At 39.6% G+C, this 25,114-nt stretch overlaps 1 protein-coding gene across 12 annotated transcripts in view; it reads right to left on the bottom strand.

Annotated features, from left to right (window-relative positions):
- The window catches only part of kdm2bb (lysine (K)-specific demethylase 2Bb), a 245,450-nt gene that overhangs the window by 138,124 nt on the left and 82,212 nt on the right, over positions 1 to 25,114 (bottom strand). For all 12 annotated transcript variants that reach the window (XM_072247794.1, XM_072247787.1, XM_072247789.1 and 9 more), the window contains 3 exons: positions 14,670 to 14,763; positions 11,956 to 12,109; positions 7,965 to 8,080 (listed from right to left, as the gene is read on the bottom strand). In XM_072247794.1, the coding sequence (XP_072103895.1) occupies positions 7,965 to 8,080; positions 11,956 to 12,109; positions 14,670 to 14,763 (364 nt within the window). The remainder of the gene's footprint in view (positions 1 to 7,964; positions 8,081 to 11,955; positions 12,110 to 14,669; positions 14,764 to 25,114) is intronic.

The raw sequence follows: 25,114 nt of genomic DNA, 5'->3' as shown, positions 1-25,114 counted from the left end.
ATGTCCTGGAGTGGCCAAGTCACAGTCAAACCTCAATCCAATTGAGAAATTGTGGATGGACTTGAAAAGGGCTGTTCACTCATGATCCCCCTGCAGTCTGACAGAGCTTGAGCAACTTGTAAAGAAGAATAGGGAAAAATTGCAGTGTCCAGATGTGCAAAGCTAATAGAGACCTACTCACACAGACTCAAGGCTGTAATTGCCACCAAAGGTGTATCTACTAAATACTGACTTGAAGGGGGTGACTAATTATGAAATCAATTATTTTGTGTTTAATCATTGTAATAAATTCAGAATAATTTGTAGAAATCTGTTTTCACTTTGGCCCAAAAGACTCTTTGCTGTTGATCAGTGTCAAAAACGACCTTTGCTACCCAAGTCTTACTGACTTCTCCTTTATTTTGTACATCACTTCAAAGTGCCCTAACTTGTAATTTAGTTGTGAGAAATTGAAAGGCATTGTTCTCTGCCCCTATCTGTTGCACTCTCAATAAACTTCTAATTACTGTTCCTTTGTTACACTGATGAGTCAAAGCTCCAGAACAGGAGTTCCCAACTTTTTTGGTGCTATGGACCACTGCCATTAACCAAGGGGTCCGTGAACCCCAGGTTGGGAACCTCTGCTCTAGAGCCATTCCTCAAGGCTCCCAAATAGCAGAACCTTGTAATGATTTGTTTGTATTAGTTCTTTCCAAATTAATTATTGGAAACAATCATAAGAATGAAGGTTAATCTCAAATCTCATTCTATATCTCATATGCACATCGAAAACCATATTCACAATGAAATGCCACTTTCTTGATGTAACACAATGCTATTTGTATTTTCCTAGGGGTTTACAAAAAACTATGAATGTTTTGAAATATTGAATATATAATCAGTTCCTTCGTAAAATGCTGTAATATAACTTACTAGTTGTACTAGGCATGAGAATTTATACAGACCAGACCCGAGGTTACATGAAAGATCCTTCATTTGAAATGTAAATTATCAAAATCCTGTGAATAAGCCAAACTAGCCTTATCTGTGATCCTTAACTACTATAATCAGTTTCATGCACCCTAAGGAGCGAGGATAATCACTGCCTCCATTTTACCTTTCACGTGATGGTATATCACAATTTTATGTGCATTTATCCCATGGGAAGATTAGAATCAAAAAGACTCACCAGGCTGCCCATCTGACAAGCATATAAAAACCTGAGAGGCATTTTACACTGAAGAATTGATTTTCACAGTGTGGATGTGATACTTCTGCTTTTAATCTGTTTCCCAAAAGATAATACATATACTGGTGAATCTCCCATGGCGCTGCAAGGCTCTCTTACATATCTGTCATTTTGATAATACCTTCTATTCACCCTTTACATTTGTCTGTCTCTTCATATTCTCTCCTCTAGAATCTGTTCCTTTCTCTGGCGTGGTAGATGGTGGTGGCATACAACTAAGCCAATAATGTCTAAAAGTTAGGAAATAGACTTTTTTTTTGAAAAACCTAAGACTCAAATGATACTGGAAGTTGGTGGAGTTTGCGTGCTATGAGACAAGAAAACAGACTAATTATCAGAGGCGATATACAGTTAGCTCATTGATTAAATCAATTTTTCAGCACAGCTCTTAAAACCGTGCTGCTGAAGTGTAAAATCCTGGTCACTTCAGGGTTAGAATTCTGCTCAGTTGTATCTCAACTAAATGCCAGCACCTGGCAATAAGGAGTTTGAAAATGAATCGTCTGAACCACCATTTAAAACATTACTCATCTCCTGTACTGATGGTGTCCAATCTGGCCACCAAAAACCTAGACAAGGCACTGGCCAAACTACCTAGCAGTTTGGAGGCCATAATCAAGGTAGATCCAGGCAGCCTTCCCTACTGATTTTCTACCTTTCTCTTTCTGCATCCACTCTGATATCCCTTCAACATCTGGATGATAAAGTGGTGGAAAGGTCACAAACTTACTATCCAAAACTCAATAGACAGTTAAAGCAGAATTGCTGAATATACTCAACAAGATAGTGAGCAGATATTTACACAAAAAAGATATCAAGAATACTGAGATAAAAGATCCACCATGATCGTATGAATGGCAGAGGCTGCTTGAAGTGCCAAATAAATTATGCCAGAAGAGTGTCTATTAGTTATGTATTTAATCAAAACAGATAACTCTGTATTAATTCCACGATGGGATTTTATCCAGAAATTTTTTTTAATCTCAGCTTTTGTATCTTACTATAACATTGTGATTGATGCCAAAATTATTCTGAATCATTAGTTATCACAGTAGGACCCTATATCGAAAATGGTCTATTTGAAGTACTTAACAGGTTTTCAGAATCAGGTTTAATATCACTGGCAAATTTTGTAAAATCTGTTGTTTTACAGCCGTGCAATACTTCATTTAAAAAAAATTATAAAATACAATCAGTAATATAGTTGATTCTGGTTAATTTGCCCATCAGTTAACTGGGGCAGTCACTTATTTGAGACAACTCTTAAATAACAGAAACTAGTAGAGAAAATAGCCAGGATACCCCTAATTTACTTGGGACATTATACCACTTGATTGGGGCAGGAGACTGTTGTCTTAACTGGCATCAGTCATATGCACTTGTGTAGCTGTTGGACACTGTGCTTAGAGCAAACATCGATTTGGGCCAATTGATGCAGATTCAGAATGCTGTGATTTTCAATCATTTTATTTTAAAGGCATTATCTGCACTAGGTGTCTGCATTGATTTTGATCATTTTCAGTCAATCAAGGATTAATTCCTCCGTCGATAACTATTAAAGACTAATACAGTTTTATAGTACTGTAGTAGTATTGGTAGTATTCTAATTTGATCTGCATTTCATTTAAATGCCTAATTTGTTACTCAGTTAAACAGTAGTTTGTCCTTTTTTTTTTAAAAAAAAACACCTTTTTAACTATTTCCTTGAAACTTCAGCTAATTGGAGCAGCTGCTTAATTGGGTCAATATCCACCGGTCATGGCGCGTCCCAATTAACTGGAATTGGCAGTGTGTGTATGTGTGAGTATGTATAAGTGTGCGTATATATAATAAATTAAATAAGCAGTGTATTATATATAATAAATAAGCAGTACAAGAGAGAATTAAAGAAAATCGTAAGGTAGTGTACATGGGTTCATTACTTTATAGGCCAAACCATGACAGTGTAAAATTCCACAGATATCAAATGGTAACTTAGTCATCATTCATCACATTACAACTTTGGGAATAATTAATGGTTGTCTGTTTGATAGTGAAAGCCATCACTATTAGCTCTGACTTCAGCTGGTATTCACAATGATTAATGACAGATTGGTAACAGGTTATCAATTACAGATGGCAAATCCATCTCATCATTTGTCATAAACAACAGGAATTCTGCAGATGCTGGAAATTCAAGCAACAGACATCAAAGTTGCTGGTGAACGCAGCAGGCCAGGCAGCATCTGTAGGAAGAGGTGCAGTCGACATTTCAGGCCGAGACCCTTCGTCAGGACTAACTGAAGGAAGAGTGAGTAAGGGATTTGAAAGTTGGAGGGGGAGGGGGAGATCCAAAATGATAGGAGAAGACAGGAGGGGGAGGGATAGAGCCAAGAGCTGGACAGGCAAAAGGGGATACGAGAGGATCATGGGACAGGAGGTCTGGGAAGAAAGACAAGGGGGGGAGGGGGAGGGGGGAGGGGGGGAGGACCCAGAGGATGGGCAAGAGGTATATTCAGAGGGACAGAGGGAGAAAAAGGAGAGTGAGAGAAAGAATGTGTGCATAAAAATGAGTAACAGATGGGGTACGAGGGGGAGGTGGGGCCTTAGCAGAAGTTAGAGAAGTCGATGTTCATGCCATCAGGTTGGAGGCTACCCAGACGGAATATAAGGTGTTGTTCCTCCAACCTGAGTGTGGCTTCATCTTTACAGTAGAGGAGGCCGTGGATAGACATGTCAGAATGGGAATGGGATGTGGAATTAAAATGTGTGGCCACTGGGAGATCCTGCTTTCTCTGGCGGACAGAGCATAGATGTTCAGCAAAGCAGTCTCCCAGTTTGCGTCGGGTCTCGCCAATATATAAAAGGCCACATCGGGAGCACCGGACGCAGTATATCACCCCAGCCGACTCACAGGTGAAGTGTTGCCTCACCTGGAAGGACTGTTTGGGGCCCTGAATGGTGGTAAGGGAGGAAGTGTAAGGGCATGTGTAGCACTTGTTCCACTTACACGGATAAGTGCCAGGAGGGAGATCAGTGGGGAGGGATGGGGGGGACGAATGGACAAGGGAGTTGTGTAGGGAGCGATCCCTGCGGAATGCAGAGAGAGGCAGGGAGGGAAAGATGTGCTTAGTGGTGGGATCCCGTTGGAGGTGGCGGAAGTTACGGAGAATAATATGTTGGACCCGGAGGCTGGTGGGGTGGTAGGTGAGGACTAGGGGAACCCTATTCCTAGTTGGGTGGCGGGAGGATGGAGTGAGAGCAGATATACGTGAAATGGGGGAGATGCGTTTAAGAGCAGAGTTGATAGTGGAGGAAGGGAAGCCCCTTTCTTGTAAGAAAGGAAGACATCTCCCTCGTCCTAGAATGAAAAGCCTCATCCTGAAAGCAGATGCGGCGGAGACGGAGGAATTCATCATTTGTCATCTTACTTTGGAAAAGCAAGCACACATTTTAGTGGCTAAGATGACCTAACATGATCTTATCAGCACCATATTGCCCTGTACAAAAATATAATTTAATGCAGTGTGAGCAAAACTTGCATAAAACCATGAGATATAGGAGCAGAATTAAGCCATTCGGCACATCAAGTCCACTCTGCTATGCAATCATGTCTGATTTTTGTTGAGCCCATTCTCCCCATAACCCATAACCCTCTTGCCATTCAAGATGTGAATCTCTGTCCTCAGCGCACTGTGATTTGGCCTTCACAGCCCTCTAGATTCACCATCTCCTGTCTGAAGAAATTTCTCATCTTAGTTTTAAAGGGATATCCCTTTATTCTGAAGCTGTGGCCTCGAATCCCAGGCTCTCCTACTAATGGAAACATCCTCTATACATCTACTTTGAGGCCTTTCAGTATCTGGTAGTGGGCATGATATTTTAGTAGAAGCATACAACCTTTCCCTCCCTGTCAGCAAAATAAAAGAGTGATCATCATCTTCAGGAAGGAGGGAGATATACATGCTCCAATTGATATCAATGGTGAGGAGGACGAGAGGGCTGGGTTCAAACTCCTCGGAGTGAACATCCTCGATTGCCCGTCCTGGTGCAACCATTCTGATGCCACAGCCAAGAAAGCTCTCCAGCACTTTGCTTCCTCAGCATATCTCCACTCCTTTTGACCCGCTCCAATTTTTAATCAATGCAATACAGAAAGCATTCTATCTGGATGCATCATGGCTTGGTACGGCAGCTGCTGTTCCCACTGCAGCAAGAAGCTGCAGAGTTGTGGATACACCTCAACACATCACAGAAACCAGCCTCCCCTCCATGGACTCTGTCTGCACTTCTCAGTGCTTCAGTAAAGCACTGAGCATAATCAAAGACCCCACCAACCCCAGGCATACTCTCTTCTCCCCCTCCCACTGAGCAGAAGATACAAAAGCCTTACAGCACATATCACCAAGCTCAAGGACTGCTTCTATCCCACTGTTATAAGACTTTTTGAACAGTTTGCTGAAATGATAAAAATTATAAAAACCTTATATGTCACACTTTATTCCACACTTATTGTTATTGTTATTCTCACAGTTATTGTTTTACCTTATACTACCTTAATACACTGTTGCAATGAATTGATCTGTATGCAAATTTCTCACTGTACCTCTGTACATGTGAGAATAATTTAGCAGATTGCCACATCTGATATTGTTGCAGTTATCATCTTTACAATGACTTCATTACTCTTTTAAAACATTACAGAAACATTTGCAAGGTTTCCAGCTTGAGATAGGCTCCTAGCTCTAAGTACATAGAGCAGGGTAACACTTCTTACGTGCACAAATAGAGGGGAAGCAGGAAACAATTGAGGAAACAATTCAGTTTTAAAAGTACTAGATCATAATTGTCATTCTCACAAATTACTGCAACATAATCCAAACAACTCCATTTATAATCTTTCCTCCCAGAGATATCAACTCTGGTTATGCATGAATAGGTACCAGCAGCAATGGCAGGCTTCTAGCACTTCATCAGATGGTCACTACCCATGCAAGAACCTGGTGATAAAATGTGCAATTGAACCTTATCACATCTCATCAGACATTCACATGAAAACATCTGAATGATGATCTGCAGTGGGATTGGTGCACTATACGCAACACTAGCGCACATCAACACTGATAAGAAAGAAAACAAATTTAGGATTGCAGCAGGTGCTTCTTTATGGCTAGCATATCCTCTGAGAAGACCAAAAATTCACACAAAACTTTAGGTGCACTCTGACCAGGACCATGTATAATTGCAATAAGGAAAGATGTGATAGCTCCATGCAGAGATGGGTTAGATGAGATTTACGAGCATGTTTTCAGGAAAATCTTAGTTTGGAGAAACAATGGGCTTGTTTTCTTTGAATCAGAGCAGGGTGATAACATATTTAATTGAGTTGTATAAAACTGAGCCAGCTCTCCAGGGTTATTTGGACAAGTGTATTTATATTTGCAATGAGACTCAGAACTAAGGACTACAAAATTTATTCACAGAGGAACGAGAGACTGATGGCCAGTGCCAACTTGGTGAGCTAAAGTTTCCATGCTGTATCTAGAACTGTATAAGTGAATACAGGATAGCTGAATGCTTCTCCTTCACACTGCAAAAGGGCGGTAGTGGTAGAATTCTTCAATGCATTAAAACAGTACTTGGATAAGCCTTTGAAACCAGAACCTCATGTTTATGAACCAACATCTGGAAGAAGTACACTAAACAGCGCTTGTTGGTTGGTGTTGCCAAAATGACAGAATGGGTTCTTTGGACTTGATAAATTTCAATGATCCTCGTATGACAAAGTACACTATTCACAGGGTCAATTAAAGTGCACCAAGTTCAAAGAAAATTATTTGTTAATTTTAACCAGGTATCATGTGATAAAAATGGAAATGGAATGTCTTATGAGGTTGTAGGTCTCCAATTTTAGGCCTATGATGTAGCATACCATTTGCTGGGATAATGCAACAAAAATGTCACCAAACCAGAATTTTCAGTAAAGCATATAAACCTGTACTTTTAAATCAATTGCAGCATTAAGTGTTTCAAAACAAGACTTTTTTTTGGAAAAGGGAGCATCTTTTTACACAAACCAAGTATGCAGAACTAAATATCACAATCACCAATACAGATAGTATATGAATCTTTCAATCTGAAAAAAAAATCTGCATATATAGAAATAGAATTTTGCAACATTACGTTGCTTAACTAGACCAAAAAATTAGCAAAGTGATCCACTTTTAAGAGGATGATGCATGGTACTGGGAAAAAATTTGGAGAGCAAAGCAAAGAGCCTCGTATAGTACAAAGTTTTAGTGTTCAGTATTTAATCACACAACCAGGATCATACTGCAATACAAAAAAAAAGAAAACTCATGCATTTGGTCTTTCTTTCTTTCATTCTTTGGTCGATCTCATTTGTTAATCACAGCTACAATATCAATGGAGTTTTCAGAATGTTCCCATTATTAGAGTAAAAAAAACTAAATGTCACAGGCTTTAATCATACTTAGTGAAACGCAGCAAAGTACTTTGATTTCTACTGAGAAGAGGATCAGTGTTGACTGCAAAGCGATCTACCTGCCCCACGTCCCCACCAGCTGAGTTGCCCGCTAATAATCACAAACTATACAAAACATGAGAGCCTAGATAATAGGAATGCTGCAGGTAATGGAGAATTCACCTCAAAAGAAATAAGGACAAACAAGTAAAGGGTAAAAAATTGCTTTAAGTCTGCATTCATTATAGAGGAATTACCACGGAGATGACTTACCCGAGTTCGATCCTCAATCCCATAAATATAAAGCTGCATGGGAATATTAAAGCTGTGCAGGAAATTTCCACCAAAAACCAACGTGTCTACTGGAGTGTACACTGCATGGATCCATCCTGGGGAAAAAAAACAGATTAACACAACTTGAGTTTGTTGCAATTTGAAGAATGGCTATTAGGCATTTTAAGAGGGTTTATTAAAGCTCTAACGCAATGGGTATAATTCGCATTGATCAGTTAGGGCCCTGGGAGAAAAATGGAAAAGGTGCAAAAGATTTATAGCATGTCTGACAGGAGAAGATAGTTGGCTACATTGGGAGATATTCACAAAATTCTATTTGTAGCTACATTGCTGTTACCTAGAGTTCATTAAACAGTAAATAAAAGGACTTTCATCTTTAAGTACAGATCATTACAATATAATAGTTTGCAGGCTGAATGTGATGACAGTTTCGTATGATCTGATCTTTACAGTTCCTTCAAGTTCCATACAACCTCAGGACAGCAGGGGTGAAGTTTCTAACCATCTTTTCATAATCAGAAAAGACAAAGAAATTCCAGGGCAAAAGGAGAGTAAAGGAAGAGTAGGGAGGGTAAACTGATTTTCTGGAACAGAAAGATCTTAAATATTTTGGTGCACTGAAGCCTCCTGTTTTCTCAAATACAGAGTTTCAGTTTTCTTTGTAGCAGTCTTCACGGTTCTCTAAGAATTCTACTTTGTGTGGTAAAGAGCATCTCACCTCTGTCCCTGCAAGTCTTGTATTTGTGCACGTGGGATTTCACATTCATGTACATTTTTGAGGCTCCTGGCCTTCTTTAGAAACGTGCATCTGGCTCTTGGCCGAAAATGGTCGAAAATCTCTTCCCTAGGATGTTTATGTAACATCACATTGATTCTGTGAGCCACATTGCTTGTGCCCAAATTCTGCTCTGTTGCTGTTTTTGTATTTTAATATTATCATTAGACAGTTTAGATGCTAGTCTAGATCCCTCTTAAATATTGTTAGAGACTCTGCTCCCACTCATCTAGGTACTTACTATTTCCCCTCAATCTCTGTCATCTAGTTTTATTTAACTCTGATAAGGTTAAAGGATTTCTGCAGTCTACCCAATCTACATCCCTCCTAATTTTGTACACCTCAATCATGTTCCTTCTTTTTCTCTTCTGATGAAAGGAAAAAGATCAAGCCCTTATCCTCACAACTAAAATTATGGGATGTCACTCCATCCCATGCAACGTGCAAGTGAATCTCCTCTGCATCCTCTCCAGCACTTTCACATCCATCCTATAAAAGGTTCAAAGGTTAATTTTATTGTCAAAGTATGCATGTACAATACAACTCCAATGTTTGGTTTCTCCAGACAGCCATGAAATGCAGAAAGATCATGGGGTTGTTGAAAGAAGACATCAAGTTCTCCCCCCCCCCCACCACCTCTGGCATGATAAACAGAAACAAAACTCACAAATCCTAAAATCCCCCATCCCCCTTCCCCACAGGAAAAACAGCGAAGATAGCAACAAATCCCCAACCCCTCCCCTGCAGGAAAAAAACAGCGACAATAACAATCTCCAAACCCCTCACTCACAAAAAAGTATCAAAACCCCTAACCACACACACACACACAAAATTAACAGATCACCCATTTGCTTATCGGCCACAAGAAAATAAACACCCAAAAAAAAAACTGAATGAGACCAAAATAAAGTGGCCAGAACTGCATATTGTACTCCAGATGAGGTCTGATTAACGCTTTATCAAGTTGGAACGCAAGCTCACTGGTCTTGTATTCAATATCCCAACTAAAGGGCAGCATCCAAATGCCTTATTAACCATTATCTACCTGCAATGCCAACTTCAAGATTCTTTGGACTTACCCACTAAGATCCTTCTGTTCCTCAGTACCCCGAGACATCAGCATTCACAGTGTATATCCTACCATTAGTACTACTCACAAAATGTACCACTTTACATTTATCAGGATTAAACTACACCTGCCATTTCTCAGTCCATTTCACTAATACATCAATATCACCCTGTAATCTAAGACTCTTTTCCACAGCCTAGTGTTACCTGCATAATGGCTGACCATACCACCTACACCGACATCCAAATCATTCATGGCACAGGGATTCAATCAGAAAAAGAACTTCTACTATCACCCTATTGTCAACAAGTGTAACCCTGTTAAATCTAAGTAAACTATATCTACTACACATTGCTACCTCCTCAAAAAATTCATTCTGGTTGGCTAGACAAGATGCCCTTGACAGAGTTGTGTTGTCGATCTCTGATTAGTTCCTGTCTTTCCAAGTAATCATTAATCTTGTCCCTCAGATTAATTGACCATTGAGCACATCTACATGAAATGTTGCCATAGAAAAGCATCAACGATCCTCACCACCCAGGCCATGCTCTTTTCTTGCTGCTATCATCAGGTTGAAAGTGCAAATGTTTAGTACTGACACCACCAGGCTCAAGAACAGTTACTACCCCTCAGCCATCAAGTTCTTGAACAAAAGGGGATAACTACACTCATCCTATTTCTGGTGTTCTCAGAACCAAAGGTTTCACTTTAAGGACTCTTTATCTTGTTACTTCAGGCTCATTATTTATTGATTCTTATTTATATTTGCATTTGCACAGTTTATTGTTCATTGTTGTTTAAGAGGATGACATTATTTAAAATAACCCAATTCCCTGGCTTGTACAATGTTTGATAGATACATAGGGAACCAAAAATAAGCACATTCTTAATTAAATACACATTGAAACCACCAGCATAAGTTTCTGATATTTCTTCAAACTTTTGAAATACCAAAACCTGTAACCTTTCAAATCATCTCCACAGTAGATGGTCCCAAGTCCAGATGAGAGAGGAGGAGGGTTCGGCATGGGGCCATCAACCACAGCCTGTAAAATCCCAGAGCTACAGAAATGCCAAAAGAAGCTCCAAAGACCTTAATCCCTGGGAGAGAAAGGATCTTCACTTAGAAGACCTATGAAGTCATGTAGCAAAAGCCGTAAATCCGTGGAATCCACGGGACCGTGGCGAGCTGCTTTTGGTGGCCGATACCCCAAGTAAGTGTGATGGCCTTAAGAAGAAGAATCTCTCAAATCAGCAAGGTACATCAGTCTAGCAATGCCAGCATCCAGATATTGGACAAGACCAACAGGACACAGCTGTAATGATAACCTTTACATGATGCTGATGTGAGGTCAGAAGATTTATATTTCTGCAAATATTCTGATCAGTCATTTCATTGTAACTGCCACAAAAGTATGCAGCAAGATGAATGTTGAGAATATTTCATTGTACCTGCCATAAGGGTATGCAGCAAGATGAATGTTGAGGATCTATAGCTATAAAATTAGGTTTGAAGGGGAGGAATAAGGAGATAATGTCTTGCAGTAATGTCAAATGAAGTGCATATAATAGAACCAAAGCAGCATCATCTTTTAGAATTATTCATTATAAACCACTTAAAAATACATCAAATCTCTATCTAGCAAATGATAATAGAAGCAGTTTTCTAAAAATTCACAAATTGAGTACGACAGATGAAGTTTCATTTAAAACTCAATTTCCAGGCATACTTCTACTGGAAAGTAAGAGGTTGACCCTCCCTCAAGTGTAAATCAGATCAAATTGAATATCACAAGTAACCCAAGTAGAATGCATCTCACTAGGATGTTAAGTACACACATGAACTGCATACAAATATAGCAAAGGTAATCGTGATTATACTAAAGCCCATTATATTAGATGATGCTATTTACTCAAGAATAAATGGCTTACAGGAAAAGGTATTTCAGTTTTACGGAGTTATTTGCAACACACAAACCTCCCCACACTTAACAACCTAACTAAAAGGGTATCATAGCAAAATTGCTGTTTCCAAATTCAGTTAGGTTTAACAAACAATCCTACTCTCCATTAATATACTTATGAAAATAATAATTAATTAATAGATAACAGCTGTCTTCAGTTACCTGAAGGGATCAGAAAGGTATATCCTTGTTTTAACTCAATTCGCTGGCATCCATCCACTCTGTCCCCAAGGAAAATATCACCTTGCTTTCCTGACAGAACCCATTCTTCATAAATCTCCAGATTGTGCGATGTGGGTGGAACTAACCAGAATACCTGAGGAGAAAGACTGCTTGTAAAACTGAGTGTGTTTAGAACAATTAAGTTTCCCACTGCATTAAAAATTAGCTCAAATTTAAAAGGTTTGAGAATTATTCTGACGTTTTGATATGCAGTACTGATGTACATGAACTTTATTAAAAGTCAAAATCATGCAAATAAAATACAACCTCCTCCACCTCCTCTGAACAAATTAGCAATTGTTTAACAAGGTGGTAAAATTCTATGTGGCAATTTTCATAGTTTTCTGTGGTTCTAAATTCAAAATTATTCAGAAGCACAACTGAATAATTGCCACATTTACAAAGGAGCACTTTTACATAATATCCTAATAATATCATGTGATTTTCCCCAATATCAGTTTCGCCTACACGGTGTTGGATGTTGATACTTTTCTGATCCAAAGGTTCTTCGGAAGTCAAGAATGAGGCATAAACTTATTGCTTACAATCATTTTATTAAGTGTTACAAGAGCAGAAAACGAACAAGGAAGAAGAGCGGAAAGAACAAAGAAACGACAAAGGAAAAAGCAATTGTGGCCATCTCATCCTCAGACAGGGGTTAACAAAATTCCAGTGATAATTCACCTGTAAAATAGCTAGATTCAATTAGTGTGACACCTACTACAGAAAACTAACAAGTTTCTAGAAAAATAAGGCAACTGTACCATAATCACTGAAAAATCCACTGAACAATTACATGTACACAGGCGATTATATAAAAGTACATGGCAGCCAGCCAGTGGTCTAATGGCATCCACACCAGATTTCGAGGCGAGCGGTCCTGGATTCGAATCTGGCTGACTCCTTGCACACTTTCCATCGTGCTTGGTTGAGCTATCAACTCAGCATCATAAAAAAAATAGGCAAATTTGCTAAAGAAACGGCAAAGTTGCCGCCTGATGCACCACAAGGTGGGGAAAGGGACAACAACAACAACATAAAAATGCAAGCAAACACAGGAAAGTTGAACTAGAAGAAAAAGATAGGCAAGTAACAATTCTACATCGCAATCCAATAAAGTGCTGTGATTAAATACTGCATGACTTCAAATTTTCTGACCATGAGTAAACAGAATATTCAACTGAACTTAATAGATAAAATGGCAAGATCACATCCCGATTTGCTGATCCCACTGCTTTGCATGCTACTGAATCATACCATTTCCAAAACAAACTCATGGATGCTAAATTATACCATCAGAAAACAAGATGCACATTTCACATTCGTCCTCAAGGAGAAATAATTTCTGTTCTACAATCTGGGTGAGGTATGCGGCAAGCTAGTATTGAGGGGTAGGGCTGGAGGATTATAAAGAAGAAACACAAGATCAGTATCATTTGCTCCAGTCCAATCAAGATTTTCTCACTACAGATCTCCATCAAGAGTATCAATTCCATTCGTTTTCCTGAGGGCTAATGCACAGTTCATATGGTTTCAAAGAAAAAGGCAGAGGAAATGCTCTATTTACAGAAATGCTTGATATTTGCTACATTGATTTCAAAGAAAATTTACATTTCTCTGTGAAACATGCACCCAAAAATATTTGTCCAAAACCTCTTGTAGGTGTACTAGAGAATATGGTTTCCACCAAGGTATACTGTTACTGCTTCTTGTATATTAATAATAATAACGTAGGTCGCATCCAGAATTTTTCCAGGTAGTGGACGACTTCCTCCCACGCTGTTCTGACTTGGTTGGAATTCGTGTACGAGGCAAATTACAGCAGTGGTTTGCCATTGCCTTCTGCCGGGTGAGTTCTCCTCCCCCACCCCCGCCAAAGAGTTCACCAGCTCTTAACCCCACACGGATGGAAAGCATGCCAGGGGGAGAGCCAGCTGGGTTTGAACTTCGGATCCTCTGTCCCGCAGTCCAGCGCTGATGTCACTATGCCACCAGCCAACTATATTTTAATATACTATTTTGTATATTAAAATATAGTAAATATGTTGAAAATACAGAAAACACTCTTCAAAGGTTGCCATGGCTCTGATTTGTAATTGAGGCATTCTTTAGAAAAGTATATCTGCACAACACTCACCTATTAAGCTACAGAACAGCACTTGATTTCCCATTTTTAACACTGTTTGGCTGATCAACGATAATTTACAATTTACTCAGCCCAGTATCACCTGATCCCACAAAAGATCTTATTCAACCCAACCATTCTTTATGTAAGAACCTATATAATGAGCATCAGAGGGTTTGGGCAATACTCTTAATCATGCAGAATCTTATTCAACCATAACCTATTATTACCTGATGTCCAAACATGTCACCTTTCAAATTGCTACCAATTGACCAATCCAGCAGTGTCTATGAATCAAGCTGGATCTATACGATTCAAAATTTTCTGCAGGCATACTCTTTAACCAGCAGAAAGGCCCAACGGTTTTGGTTTTGATTTGTTATATATAAAATTAACTGTTTTATTGTTATTATTCCAAAAAATCTTTGCTTTCAGTCCCTCCAAATAAGAAAAGACATATAAACAAAGCAATCAACATTTAAGTTTATCAAATTTTGAAGTAACGAAAGACAATAAGTATGCTACTCACCTTCCCTCCTCGAAGAACGTGATACCAAACTGAAGTGCCGCCAAAATCAATGTGAAAATCGGTGTAACAACCTTTGACGCTCATTAAGCAGTACCTGCAGGGAAAGCATTTAACAATTAATAATTTCAAGCCTTAACACTCAAAAATTGCTAGCCTAAATGGGGATTCATTGCAACCAAAAACAGCAGCAAGTTATATCCTCTAATGACATGATGAAGGTCAACAAGAATGGAACATTTAATGCAAGGCGCCTACTTTGAAAATAAATATCGGGTTATTACACCCCCCGCACATTGGTGAGACATGACATAGATCAGGGGAAATCCATCCGCCGTGATAGCCAGAACCTCCTGCCATTTTAATTCCACCTCCCATTCCCATACTGACATGTCAGTTCACAGTCTCCTAAACCGCCATGTTGAGCCCAGATGCTAATTGGAGGGACTCACCTCATACTCCATCTCGGTCGTCTCCAACTTGACCACATCAATATTGATTTCTCTAACTTCTGCTAATCACTCCCCTCTGTTTCCCCTCCCCCCCTTGTTTTCCTTAATCCCTCTGTCTCCTTTACCCATTCACTTTACCCTCCCCCATCCTCATGATCCACCATTACCAACATGTTCTTCCCTCTGATTTCGCAGCTCCTTCCTTTTATTCCATGGGCGATTACCCTGTCCTACCAGATTCCTCTTCTTCAGCTTTTTGCATTTCTATCGATCACCTCCTAGCTTCTCACATTATCCCCTTCTACACCCCCCCCACCACTTTCCTACCTTTCCCCATCTCCTGCAAGCTTGTGCTACTCCTGCTTCCCCTGCCCTTCTATTTCTGACTTACTGTATGCTCTCTTTCTTTCCTTTCCTGACGAAAGGTCTCATTTCCCTTCACAGATGCTGCCTGACCTGCTGAGTTCCTCCAGCAGTTTGTATACATTGCTCCAGATTTCAAGCATCTGCAGTTTGTCTTGTGTCTTCAGTTACTAACACTAATAAATTTTATGATAATTAATTCTTTTGTTTTTGCATTTCAATATACATTTTTGTCACCCAAGGAAAACAGTAAATCATGTTTGCCACTTGCTGCATCACTGAGAACCATAATGCAGGTGTACAGTATTCCAAAGACTATGAGTGAAATGCTAGGGAAAAAAAATGTCTAAACCATGAACCAACTTACAAATGGGAATTAGTTACTGCTTATAAGTAGATGGATTAAAGAGACAAATGAAAATTAATTTAACATTTACAAAGCATGCATCCAAAAAAAAGATAACAGCCTTAAATAATCCCATCAGTCTAAAATTCAAATAAAAAAACTCAGCTTTAACATGCCTACTTTTTGAAGGAAAATAAGTGCTCTCATAATGTACTGTCAAATGGCAACAGTAGATTTATTATAAAATTAATTCCCTCTGTAAACACGCAGATTCGACTTGTTCATGTCCCCGCTAGTTTAAGCATCCAGCCAAAAATGTATGGCTCGCAAGCGTATGAACTTTGTTACACATATTGTGAGTGGAAAATAATATTATGCAAAGCCATCGCATATCTTAAGACAGCTGTACTCAGTCTCAAAAATGAATAGAAAATGCCAATTAGTGCCCTGCTTATGCTATCACACAATCGGGCTAGATATTCACAATGTAATCATATTCCAGCACTCATCAAAAGCAGTTTCAACCTCATCAGAGGTCAACATCTACACCCAAGTATTTCTAAACAAAACCATACACAATCTGATTCCCAATCTATAGGTCAATAAATTAAACCTACTGCCAACATTTGTTGCTTTCCACTCACTGCATGAATCCCCAGTCCTTTTAGATTCAGCAGCAGCCATCAGCTGTAACTAATGGCAGAATCAGACTGATGTCTCATGCACCTCACAAATAATTCAGCTGTTAATCTGAACCCACCATTACTCCGATGTTGCTTTTTGTGGGTTATGTTGTGTCAGCGTTGGTGAACTCTTCTAAGGATCATTTATTGCCTCATCTCCTCTTCATTTATTGCCTTCATTTTAAAGATAGAATCTAGGCAGTGTGCAGGCTGTGCACACACTCGTCTGCTGATAGGCTGTGAAGGACTGTACCAGGTGGCAACAGCAGCAGTCTGCAGATCAGAGCTGCTTCTGGTTAAGGAGAAGTCCGCTGCCTAGCAACAGGATCCAGGATTGAGGTTGACAGAAAGATATGCACTGATGTCATGAAGACGGCTTGGGCAATTTGCAGGGTCTAACAGTCTTTGTTCCCCATTGTTACTGCTACAGTTCTCCCAGTCACATTTGTTAAGGAGACCCTCCATGTTCTTTGCAGAGCAACTATCAAAGAAGCCCTCTTGCCCGTCCATACCACAACTTGTGTGAACCTGCATAACCTATTTCAGGAAACAAGCTGGTGCTTACATAATCATCTGTTTTAGGTTCTGCTGTGGCACGATTAAAGAGGCAGCCTTCATGTAGTTCAGCTCTGTCAGACACAGTCAGACTCTGTATGCAAGCTTGCAGGTGATAGTGTTGAAATTTTAATTCTAATTGGAATTTAATGACTCATATTACAAGATAAAAGGCAATGTTTAGAAACCTTTATGGAGTTTATAACCATACAACAAAATATGCAAAATTCTATTTTTAAAATGGTAATCAGAACAACAGAATAAGTATACAGATAACATTAATTTTACAGAACAATATTTAGAATTTCATTTTTTAAAAATGTGCCGATAGTAAAATGCTTATGGCTAGCTTCTCAGGAGCAATTAAAGATGCACAATAAACATTAGTCTTGCCAGTGATGCCCATCTCCTAAACAATGAACATTTTGAGAAAATCCAATATTCTAAATAAAGCAAAAGGGATAATGTGACCACATACACCAAGCTAGATATAAAGATAGCTGGAAAAAGCTGCGTGCAGTGCAGAACTCAAAAATAAACTGGTTTCAATGCCTGAACATTTCTGTTGGGTTTTTTTTGTATAACACAACTGTTAACACACTGGCATCCACCTCTATTGCCACTCTGCCATCTGTCTTGCATCTTGCATAAGGCTGGATGAAGACAAATAACGTTTCTGCTGCCTTTAATCCTATTGTTCAGATCATTGTACGCAATGTTCTACGCGTTCATCGACAAACTGCTGCACTTTAATAATTTAATAACTCACCACAGCTGGAAATAGGAATTAAGGGTTCTATCATACAAACACCCTATTTGTCATTTACATTATCAAGTGATAAATACATCAATGTCAGCAATAGGACCTTAATAATACAATTCAAAAAAGTTACCCAGCACTTACACCGTTCCTGACACAATAAGTACAAACATGTCTACAGAAAATCAATTCAAATGGCTAATACACCCAATATATTAATGAAGAAAACACTGAACTAGAAGTCATTTCAGCTTTTTGTCAGATCCAGATGTCGGATGAACTATGGGCACAGTTGGGAAACATATCAACTCCATTGCAAGCCAAGAAAGATAGTAGGGGTGCCAACACATTTATTTAAAGAGAACTACTTACTGATTTCTCATGGTGTCCCTTCTGAGTTTGTACACACGTGTTATTATAGGAACATTTCTTTCACGATTTTAAAAGAACCAAAACATTTTTCCAGGAAGTCTACACTGAGCAAAGTATCCTCAGTATGAAAGATGGAAAATTTAAATTGGTTAAGTTGGAATACCAGGCCTTCTCTTAGGCAGCTTCTTGACATCGGGTATTTGATGAGGCCTCTCTGGGACTTGTAGACCTTTCCACAGATGAGGCTGAAGGTATCTGACAGGACACACAGTTGGGTAACTTGTATATCCCTACCTCCATTCAAGCTGCTCTCAATGCATTTTCTCGAAGTACTCAGTGCCACCTTGAATGCTTCTTCTCCACTTTAAGTAGTCATGGGCCAGGGATGTTGCATTTTTTAAAGGAAGCTTTTAGAAAATTTTGAATCTCTTCTTCTACCCAACAATAACCTCTTCCTTTGAACAAGTTCAGAACAAGGCACACACATTGGGGAGTTAGGTATGGGCTGAAAAGAAGTGGCTTGCATGTTGAGACTGTAATTAGGTCTCAGTGTCAGCAAGCTGCCCTGGGACAAAACAGTGACTTTGGCTTGTCGAGGAGCCATGAATCTATTCTCTGCCTGTCTGTATAGTATTTTGTGTTGAGTGTTTATTATGGGTGATTTGTCACGTGGGTCAGGGCATGGTAGAAGCAAATGAGTTATGTATTCATGCTTTGTCTTAGTTTCACTGAGAGGGAGTGATTTTCTTGTTGAACTCTTATTTCATTATTTTGCTAATTATGCTAATTTGAAAACTAATTACTATCATTTTGCTATAGCACTAATTTAGTTTCATCAGTTTTTTTTTAATTGCTGTAAGATTGCCCATCTTCGTTGGTTTTGTAATAAAGGATCAAAATACTTTTCTCAACTTGGAACTTAGTTATTTTGGAAATGCGTCCTAGTGTCAACTCCCATGCTCAGCCTCTCAGCAGTTTTGATTTGTTTTCAAGTAACTGCTACAGGCTTGCTTATCCTTCCTGTGGATGCAAGGATTTTGCAAGGGGAGCTTTGGTGGGTTTATTTTTTGAGACATCTGCTCAAGTTGTTCAAGCCTCAGAAGCATAAAAGAGGAGAGGGATCATGCTGCCTGGTAAGTCACAAATTTTGTATCAGGTTTGAGGTTCTGATTTTTAAGCTACCTGTTTATTAGTGGTGTGAAAATTGTACTGGTAAACTGAAAGATCACAGATGTCTGACTTGGCTGACAAGTAGCTCTCAAAATATGTGAGGAGATCCATATCTTGAGAGCTTGGGTCTTGGCATGAACATGTCAATGGGCTGTATGACAAGTTCAGCCTGGTTGTCGAGCTTTGTCTTGCAAGTGCTGAATGCAAAACCTCAAGGAAGTGTCTCTACAGGTATCCAAAGTTTGTACTCCAGTAGAAAATCCATCACTGAAAAAAAAGAGTTCAGGAGGACCAGCAAATAGCTGACTGCCAGATACTTCAGGGGTACCATCAGAAAACCCAAAGCCGAATCTCACAGAGAATGAAGAATGGAGGTGAACTTATCAATGGTAGAGAGGCATTCAAGCTCTACCACAAAAAAGTCTACCCATTCAAGGCTTTCCACCACCCCAGACCAAGTTAGGAAGTCCACATAACAAACAAAAAAAAACCTTGGAAGAATGTGGTATCCCCACTAAATTTAAAACTCCACAATAAAACACTTGAGTTATAAACCTACAACCTCAAGACCCACATCTGAGAAGAAGATCCTCAGAAGAAGATGGCAGTGTGGAGGAAAGTCAGCAAAGTATTCATTCTTCTTTAGCTTTTCAATAAGCATCCTCTCTCCACTATCTCACCCATCACCTCTTCCCCAGTATGGGCAATTATCATGCTGGACTGAATAGATTGACATGTGATAAAGCCGAGGGCACTCTCATCAAGATCACCGTCACTGCCCCACCCCTGAAGGTTTTTTGTCCTGGTTAAGTTCACCTCCATTCTTCATTCTCAGTAAAACCAGGCCCTGAGTGTTTTGGTCGTAGATGGCCTCAACAGCTCTAGTATCTGCTCATGCTACATCTGTTGCTCATTTGCTGGCCCACCTGATGTCAGCTTGGTATCTATTTCACAATCAAACAGCTTGTTATCCTTCATTCCCCAACCTACCAAACAAAATAAATCCCTGCTTAGGTCCAATACATAAGGACAAACTGTGTCCTAAAATGAGAAAACTTGTTCATGAAAAGAGCAGAGGAAAGGCAAGAGGAATGTATACATACATACATATTCAGTTGTAAAAATGTTACAACTGTATAGAGTCACTGGTAAAGGTAAATCCACATGAAATACTAAATGATTGCAAGCCCAACATCCTTATGTGCAAAATTCTCTCAAACAACAATATAACTTGCATTAATATGTTAATCTGTTTACTAAATTTTGTGGCTTTATACATCCTCTGCCTCTCGTTATATCCCTCATTCATTGTGCACTCTTTAGGCGTCTATTATCACATTTATAATAACAAACCCTTAAGCTGGCTCCAAAGCCTACATATTAACAAAAGGTAAATGTTCATCCAAATTCAATTAAAACAAATTACGTGTATATAAGATTACTTTTAATTTTAAAATTAATTAATGAATTCTTTATACATAACAGACTGCACAGTAACACAACTCCAGCTTGTTCCCAAAATAGCATGTCACTCATTATACAAAACTAGTCTCTTTGGAATGCATATCGTCCAGCATCACATAAAAAACAGCACATATTGTCTCCTAACCTTATGCAGAAGTCTAAGAGAAACATTCCATATACAACTTCTAATAAAGGCATCCGTTAGTCTTGTGAGACAATGAATCTGCGCCTGGAAAGTCTTCACTCTCCAGGGCGCAGATCTGGGCAAGGTTGTATGGAAGACCAGCAGTTGCCCATGCTGCAAGTCTCCCCTCTCCACGACACCAATGTTGTCCAAGGGAAGGGCATTAGGACCCATACAGCTTCGCACCAGTGTCGTCGCAGAGCAAAAGGTGAGCATGGTGCAACTACTGTCCTGAGCTGTGTATATTTCAATGCAAGAAGTATCATAGGAAAGGCAGATATTAGTGCTGAAGATGAGGTAGCTGAGGTAATCTGTAGTGAGGACAGGCTGTTGATAGGGCAAAATTGCAGTCAACAAGATGAGTTACAACGTAAAAGATGGACAAAATCAAAAAGAGCGAGTACAGAACTGAAGGTGTTACATTTGAATGTGTGCAGTATACAGAATAAGGTAGATAAAATTGTACCACAGTTGCAGAGTGGCAGGTATGATGTTGTAGGTATCACTGAACCTTGGCTAAAAGCAAATTATAGCTGGGAAATTGACATCCAAGGATACACTTTTATTCCAAAGGACAGGAAGGGAGGGAGAGGAAGCAGCTTTCTCTGTTGCTAAAAAATGAAATCAAATCATTAGAAAGAGGTGACATAGGGTCAGAAGGTGTTGAATCTTTGCGGATAGAGCTAAGGAACAGCAAAAGTAAAAAGACCCTGATGGGAGTTGTATACAGACTGCACCTCCCCCCCCCCCAAACAGTAGTAAGGATGTGACCTGCAAATTACAACGGGAGATAGAAAATGCAGACAAAAGGGCATTGTTACAATAGTCATGAGGGATTTCAATATGCAGGTAGATTGGGCAAATCAGGTTGGTGCCGAGTTCCAGGAGGGGGGATTTCCAGAGTGCTATGAGATGGCTTTTTAGAGCAGCTCATGGTTGAGCTCACCAGGGGATCAGCTGTCTGGATTGAGCGTCGTGCAATTAACTAGAATTCATTAGAGAGTTTAAGGTAAAAGAACACTTTGGGGAAAATGATCATAATATGATCGAATTCACCCTGAAATTTGAGGAGAAGATGAAGTCAGATGTATCAGTATTCCAGGGGCATAAAGGCATGGGAGTGGAGTTGGTCAGAATTGATTGAAAAAGAACACTGGCAGGGATGATGGCAGAGCAGCAATGGCTGGAATTTCTGAAAGCAATTTGGAAGGCACAAGATATATACATCCCAAAGAGGAAGAAGTATTCTAAAGGAAAGGTGACACAACTGTAGCTAACAAGAGAAGTCAAAGCCACCATAAAAGCAAAGGAGAGGGCATATAATAAAGCAAAATTCAGTGGAAGTTAGAGGATTGGGAAGATTTTCAAAACAAACAGAAGACATCAAAAAAGTCATTAAGGAGGAAAAGATGGAATACAAAAGTAAGCTAGCTTTCTACAGGGACACAATTGAGAGCATCCTGACTGGCTGCATCACTGCCTGGTATGGAAACTGTACTTCCCTCAATCACAGGACCCTGCAGAGAGTGGTGCGGACAGGCAGCACATATGGAGATATGAACTTCCCACTATTCATGAGATCTACAAAGACAGGTGTGTAAAAAGGGCCCGAAGGATTATTGGGGACCCGAGTCACGCCAACCACAAACTGTTCCAGCTGCTACCATCCAGGAAACAGTACTCCAGCATAAAAGCCAGGACCAACAGGCTCCGGGACAGCTTCAGATTGGTTAATTCATGCTGACACAACTGTATTTCTGTCTTATATTGTTGTACATACTATTTATTATTAATTAATATAAATTGCACATTTAGACAAAGATGTAGCGTAAAGATTTTTACTCCTCATGTATGTGAAGGATGTAAGTAACAAAGTCAATTCAACAGCAAATATTAAACAGGATACCAAAAGTTCATTCAGATATATAAAGTGTAAAAGCGAGGCAAGAGTGGATATCGTACTGCTGGAAAACAATGTTGGAGAGAGAGGTAGTGGTGGGGGACAGGAAATAGCAGATGAACTGAATAAGTATTTTGCATCAGTCTTCACTGTGGAAGACACTAACAGTGTGGTAGAAGTTCCAGGTGTCAGGGGTTATGGTGTATGAAGTTATCATAACTAGAGAGTACATTCTTGGGAAACTGAAAGGTCTTAAGGAAGTAAGTCACCTGGACCAGATGGTGTACACCCCAGAGTTCTGAAAGAGGTGGCTGAAGAGATCATGAGGGCATTATCGCTGGATTTTGGAATGGTTCCAGAAGACTGGAAATTTGCAAATGTCACTCCACTCTTCAAGAAGGGAGAGAGGCAGAAGAAAGGAAATCACAGGCCAGTTAGTCTGATCTCAGTGTTTGGGAAGATGTTGGAGTCGATCATCAAGGATGAGGTCTCGGTACTTGGAGGCACATGATACAATAGGCCATAGTCAGCATGGCTTCCTCAAGAGAAAATCTTGCCCGACAAATCTGTTGGAATTCTTTGAAGAAACAACAAGCAGGATAGACAAAAGAGAATCAGTTGATGTAGTGTACTTGCACTTTCAGAAAACCTTTCACAAGGTGCCACTCGAGGTTGCTGAACTAGCTATGAGCCTAATGTATTACAGGAAAGATTCTAGCATCAACAAAGCAGTGGTTGACTGGCGGGAGGCAAAGCATGGGAATAAAGGGGGCCTTTCCTGGTTGGCTTCTGGTGACTAGTGCTGTTCCACAGGGGTCTGTGGTGAGACCGATTCTTTTTACGTCTGTGATTTAGGTGATGGAATTGTTTGCTTTCTTGCAACGTTTTCAGACTATATGAAGATAGGTGGAGGGACAGGCAGTTTTGAGGAAGTAGAGATGCCACAGAAGGACAGAGAGATCAGGAAAATGGGCAAAGAAATAGCAGATGGAATATAGTGTCAGGAAGTGTACTGTCATGCACATGGGTAGAAGAAATGAAAGGGTTGACTTTTTTTTAAATGGACAGAAAATACAAAAAACTGAGGTGCAAAGGGACTTGGAAGTCCTTGTGCAGGATTCTCTAAAGGTTAATTTGCAGGTTGAGTCTATAGTAAGGAAGACAAATGCAATGTTAGCATTCACTTCAAGAACACAAGAATATAAAAGCAAGGATGTAATGTTGAGACTCTATAAGGCACTGGGGAGGCCTCACTTGAAGTATTGTGTCCAGTTTTGGCCCACTTATCTTAGAAGGGATGTGCTGAAACTGGGGAGGTTTCAAAGGAGGTTCACGAAAATGTCATATGAAGAGCGTTTGATGGCTCTGGGCTTGTATTCACTAGAATTCAGAAGAGTGAGGGGTAACCTTATTGAAACCTATCAAATGGAAAAAGGCCTCGATAGAGTGGATGTGGAAAGGTGCTTCCTGTGGTGGGAGAGTCTAAGACCAGAGGACAGAGTAGAGGAGCGTCCTTTCAGCATGAAGATGACGAGGAATTTCTTTAGCCAGAGAGTGGTGAATCTGTGGAATTACTTGCCACAAGCAGCTGTGGAGGCCAAGTCTTCATGAATGTTTAGGACAGGGGTTGATAGGTTCTTGATTGGTCAGGGCGTAAGGGAATATGGGGAGAAGGCAGGAGATTGGGGCTGAGAGGAAAATTGGATCAGCCATGATGAAATAGCGAAGCAGACTTGATGGACCAAATGGCCTAATTCTGCTCCTATATCTTTTGGTCTTATATTAATGGTTCAATGGTTCTATTTAACAACAGATAATGTAATATTAAGTAACGCTTGAAGCATTGACAATCCTTTATAAAATAATGCATTCCTGAAGAAATACAGAGAATCATGTACAACAAAAATTATTTTTTTTCCTAAGGAATCTGTTTTATTTTGTTTCAGTTATTGTACACACCAAAATAAAGTCACCAAAAATGCCCTGGTTAATTCTGATTCTCAATCAAAATCTACATATCAAGAATACGGAAGATGAGGAGGATCAATTCTAATACAAACATTTTTTATTCATTATCATTATGTGCCATGTCATGTGATCATGGTCTATTACCATGATGGTTCATGACAAACTTTTCTATACAAGTGGTTTGTCATTGCCTTCTTCTTTATAAGACGAGTGATCCCTAGCCATTATTAA

The sequence above is a fragment of the Mobula birostris genome, chromosome 31, assembly GCF_030028105.1.
Source record: "Mobula birostris isolate sMobBir1 chromosome 31, sMobBir1.hap1, whole genome shotgun sequence".
NCBI lineage: Eukaryota > Metazoa > Chordata > Chondrichthyes > Myliobatiformes > Myliobatidae > Mobula > Mobula birostris.
This window is presented reverse-complemented; position numbering and strand designations above follow the sequence as displayed.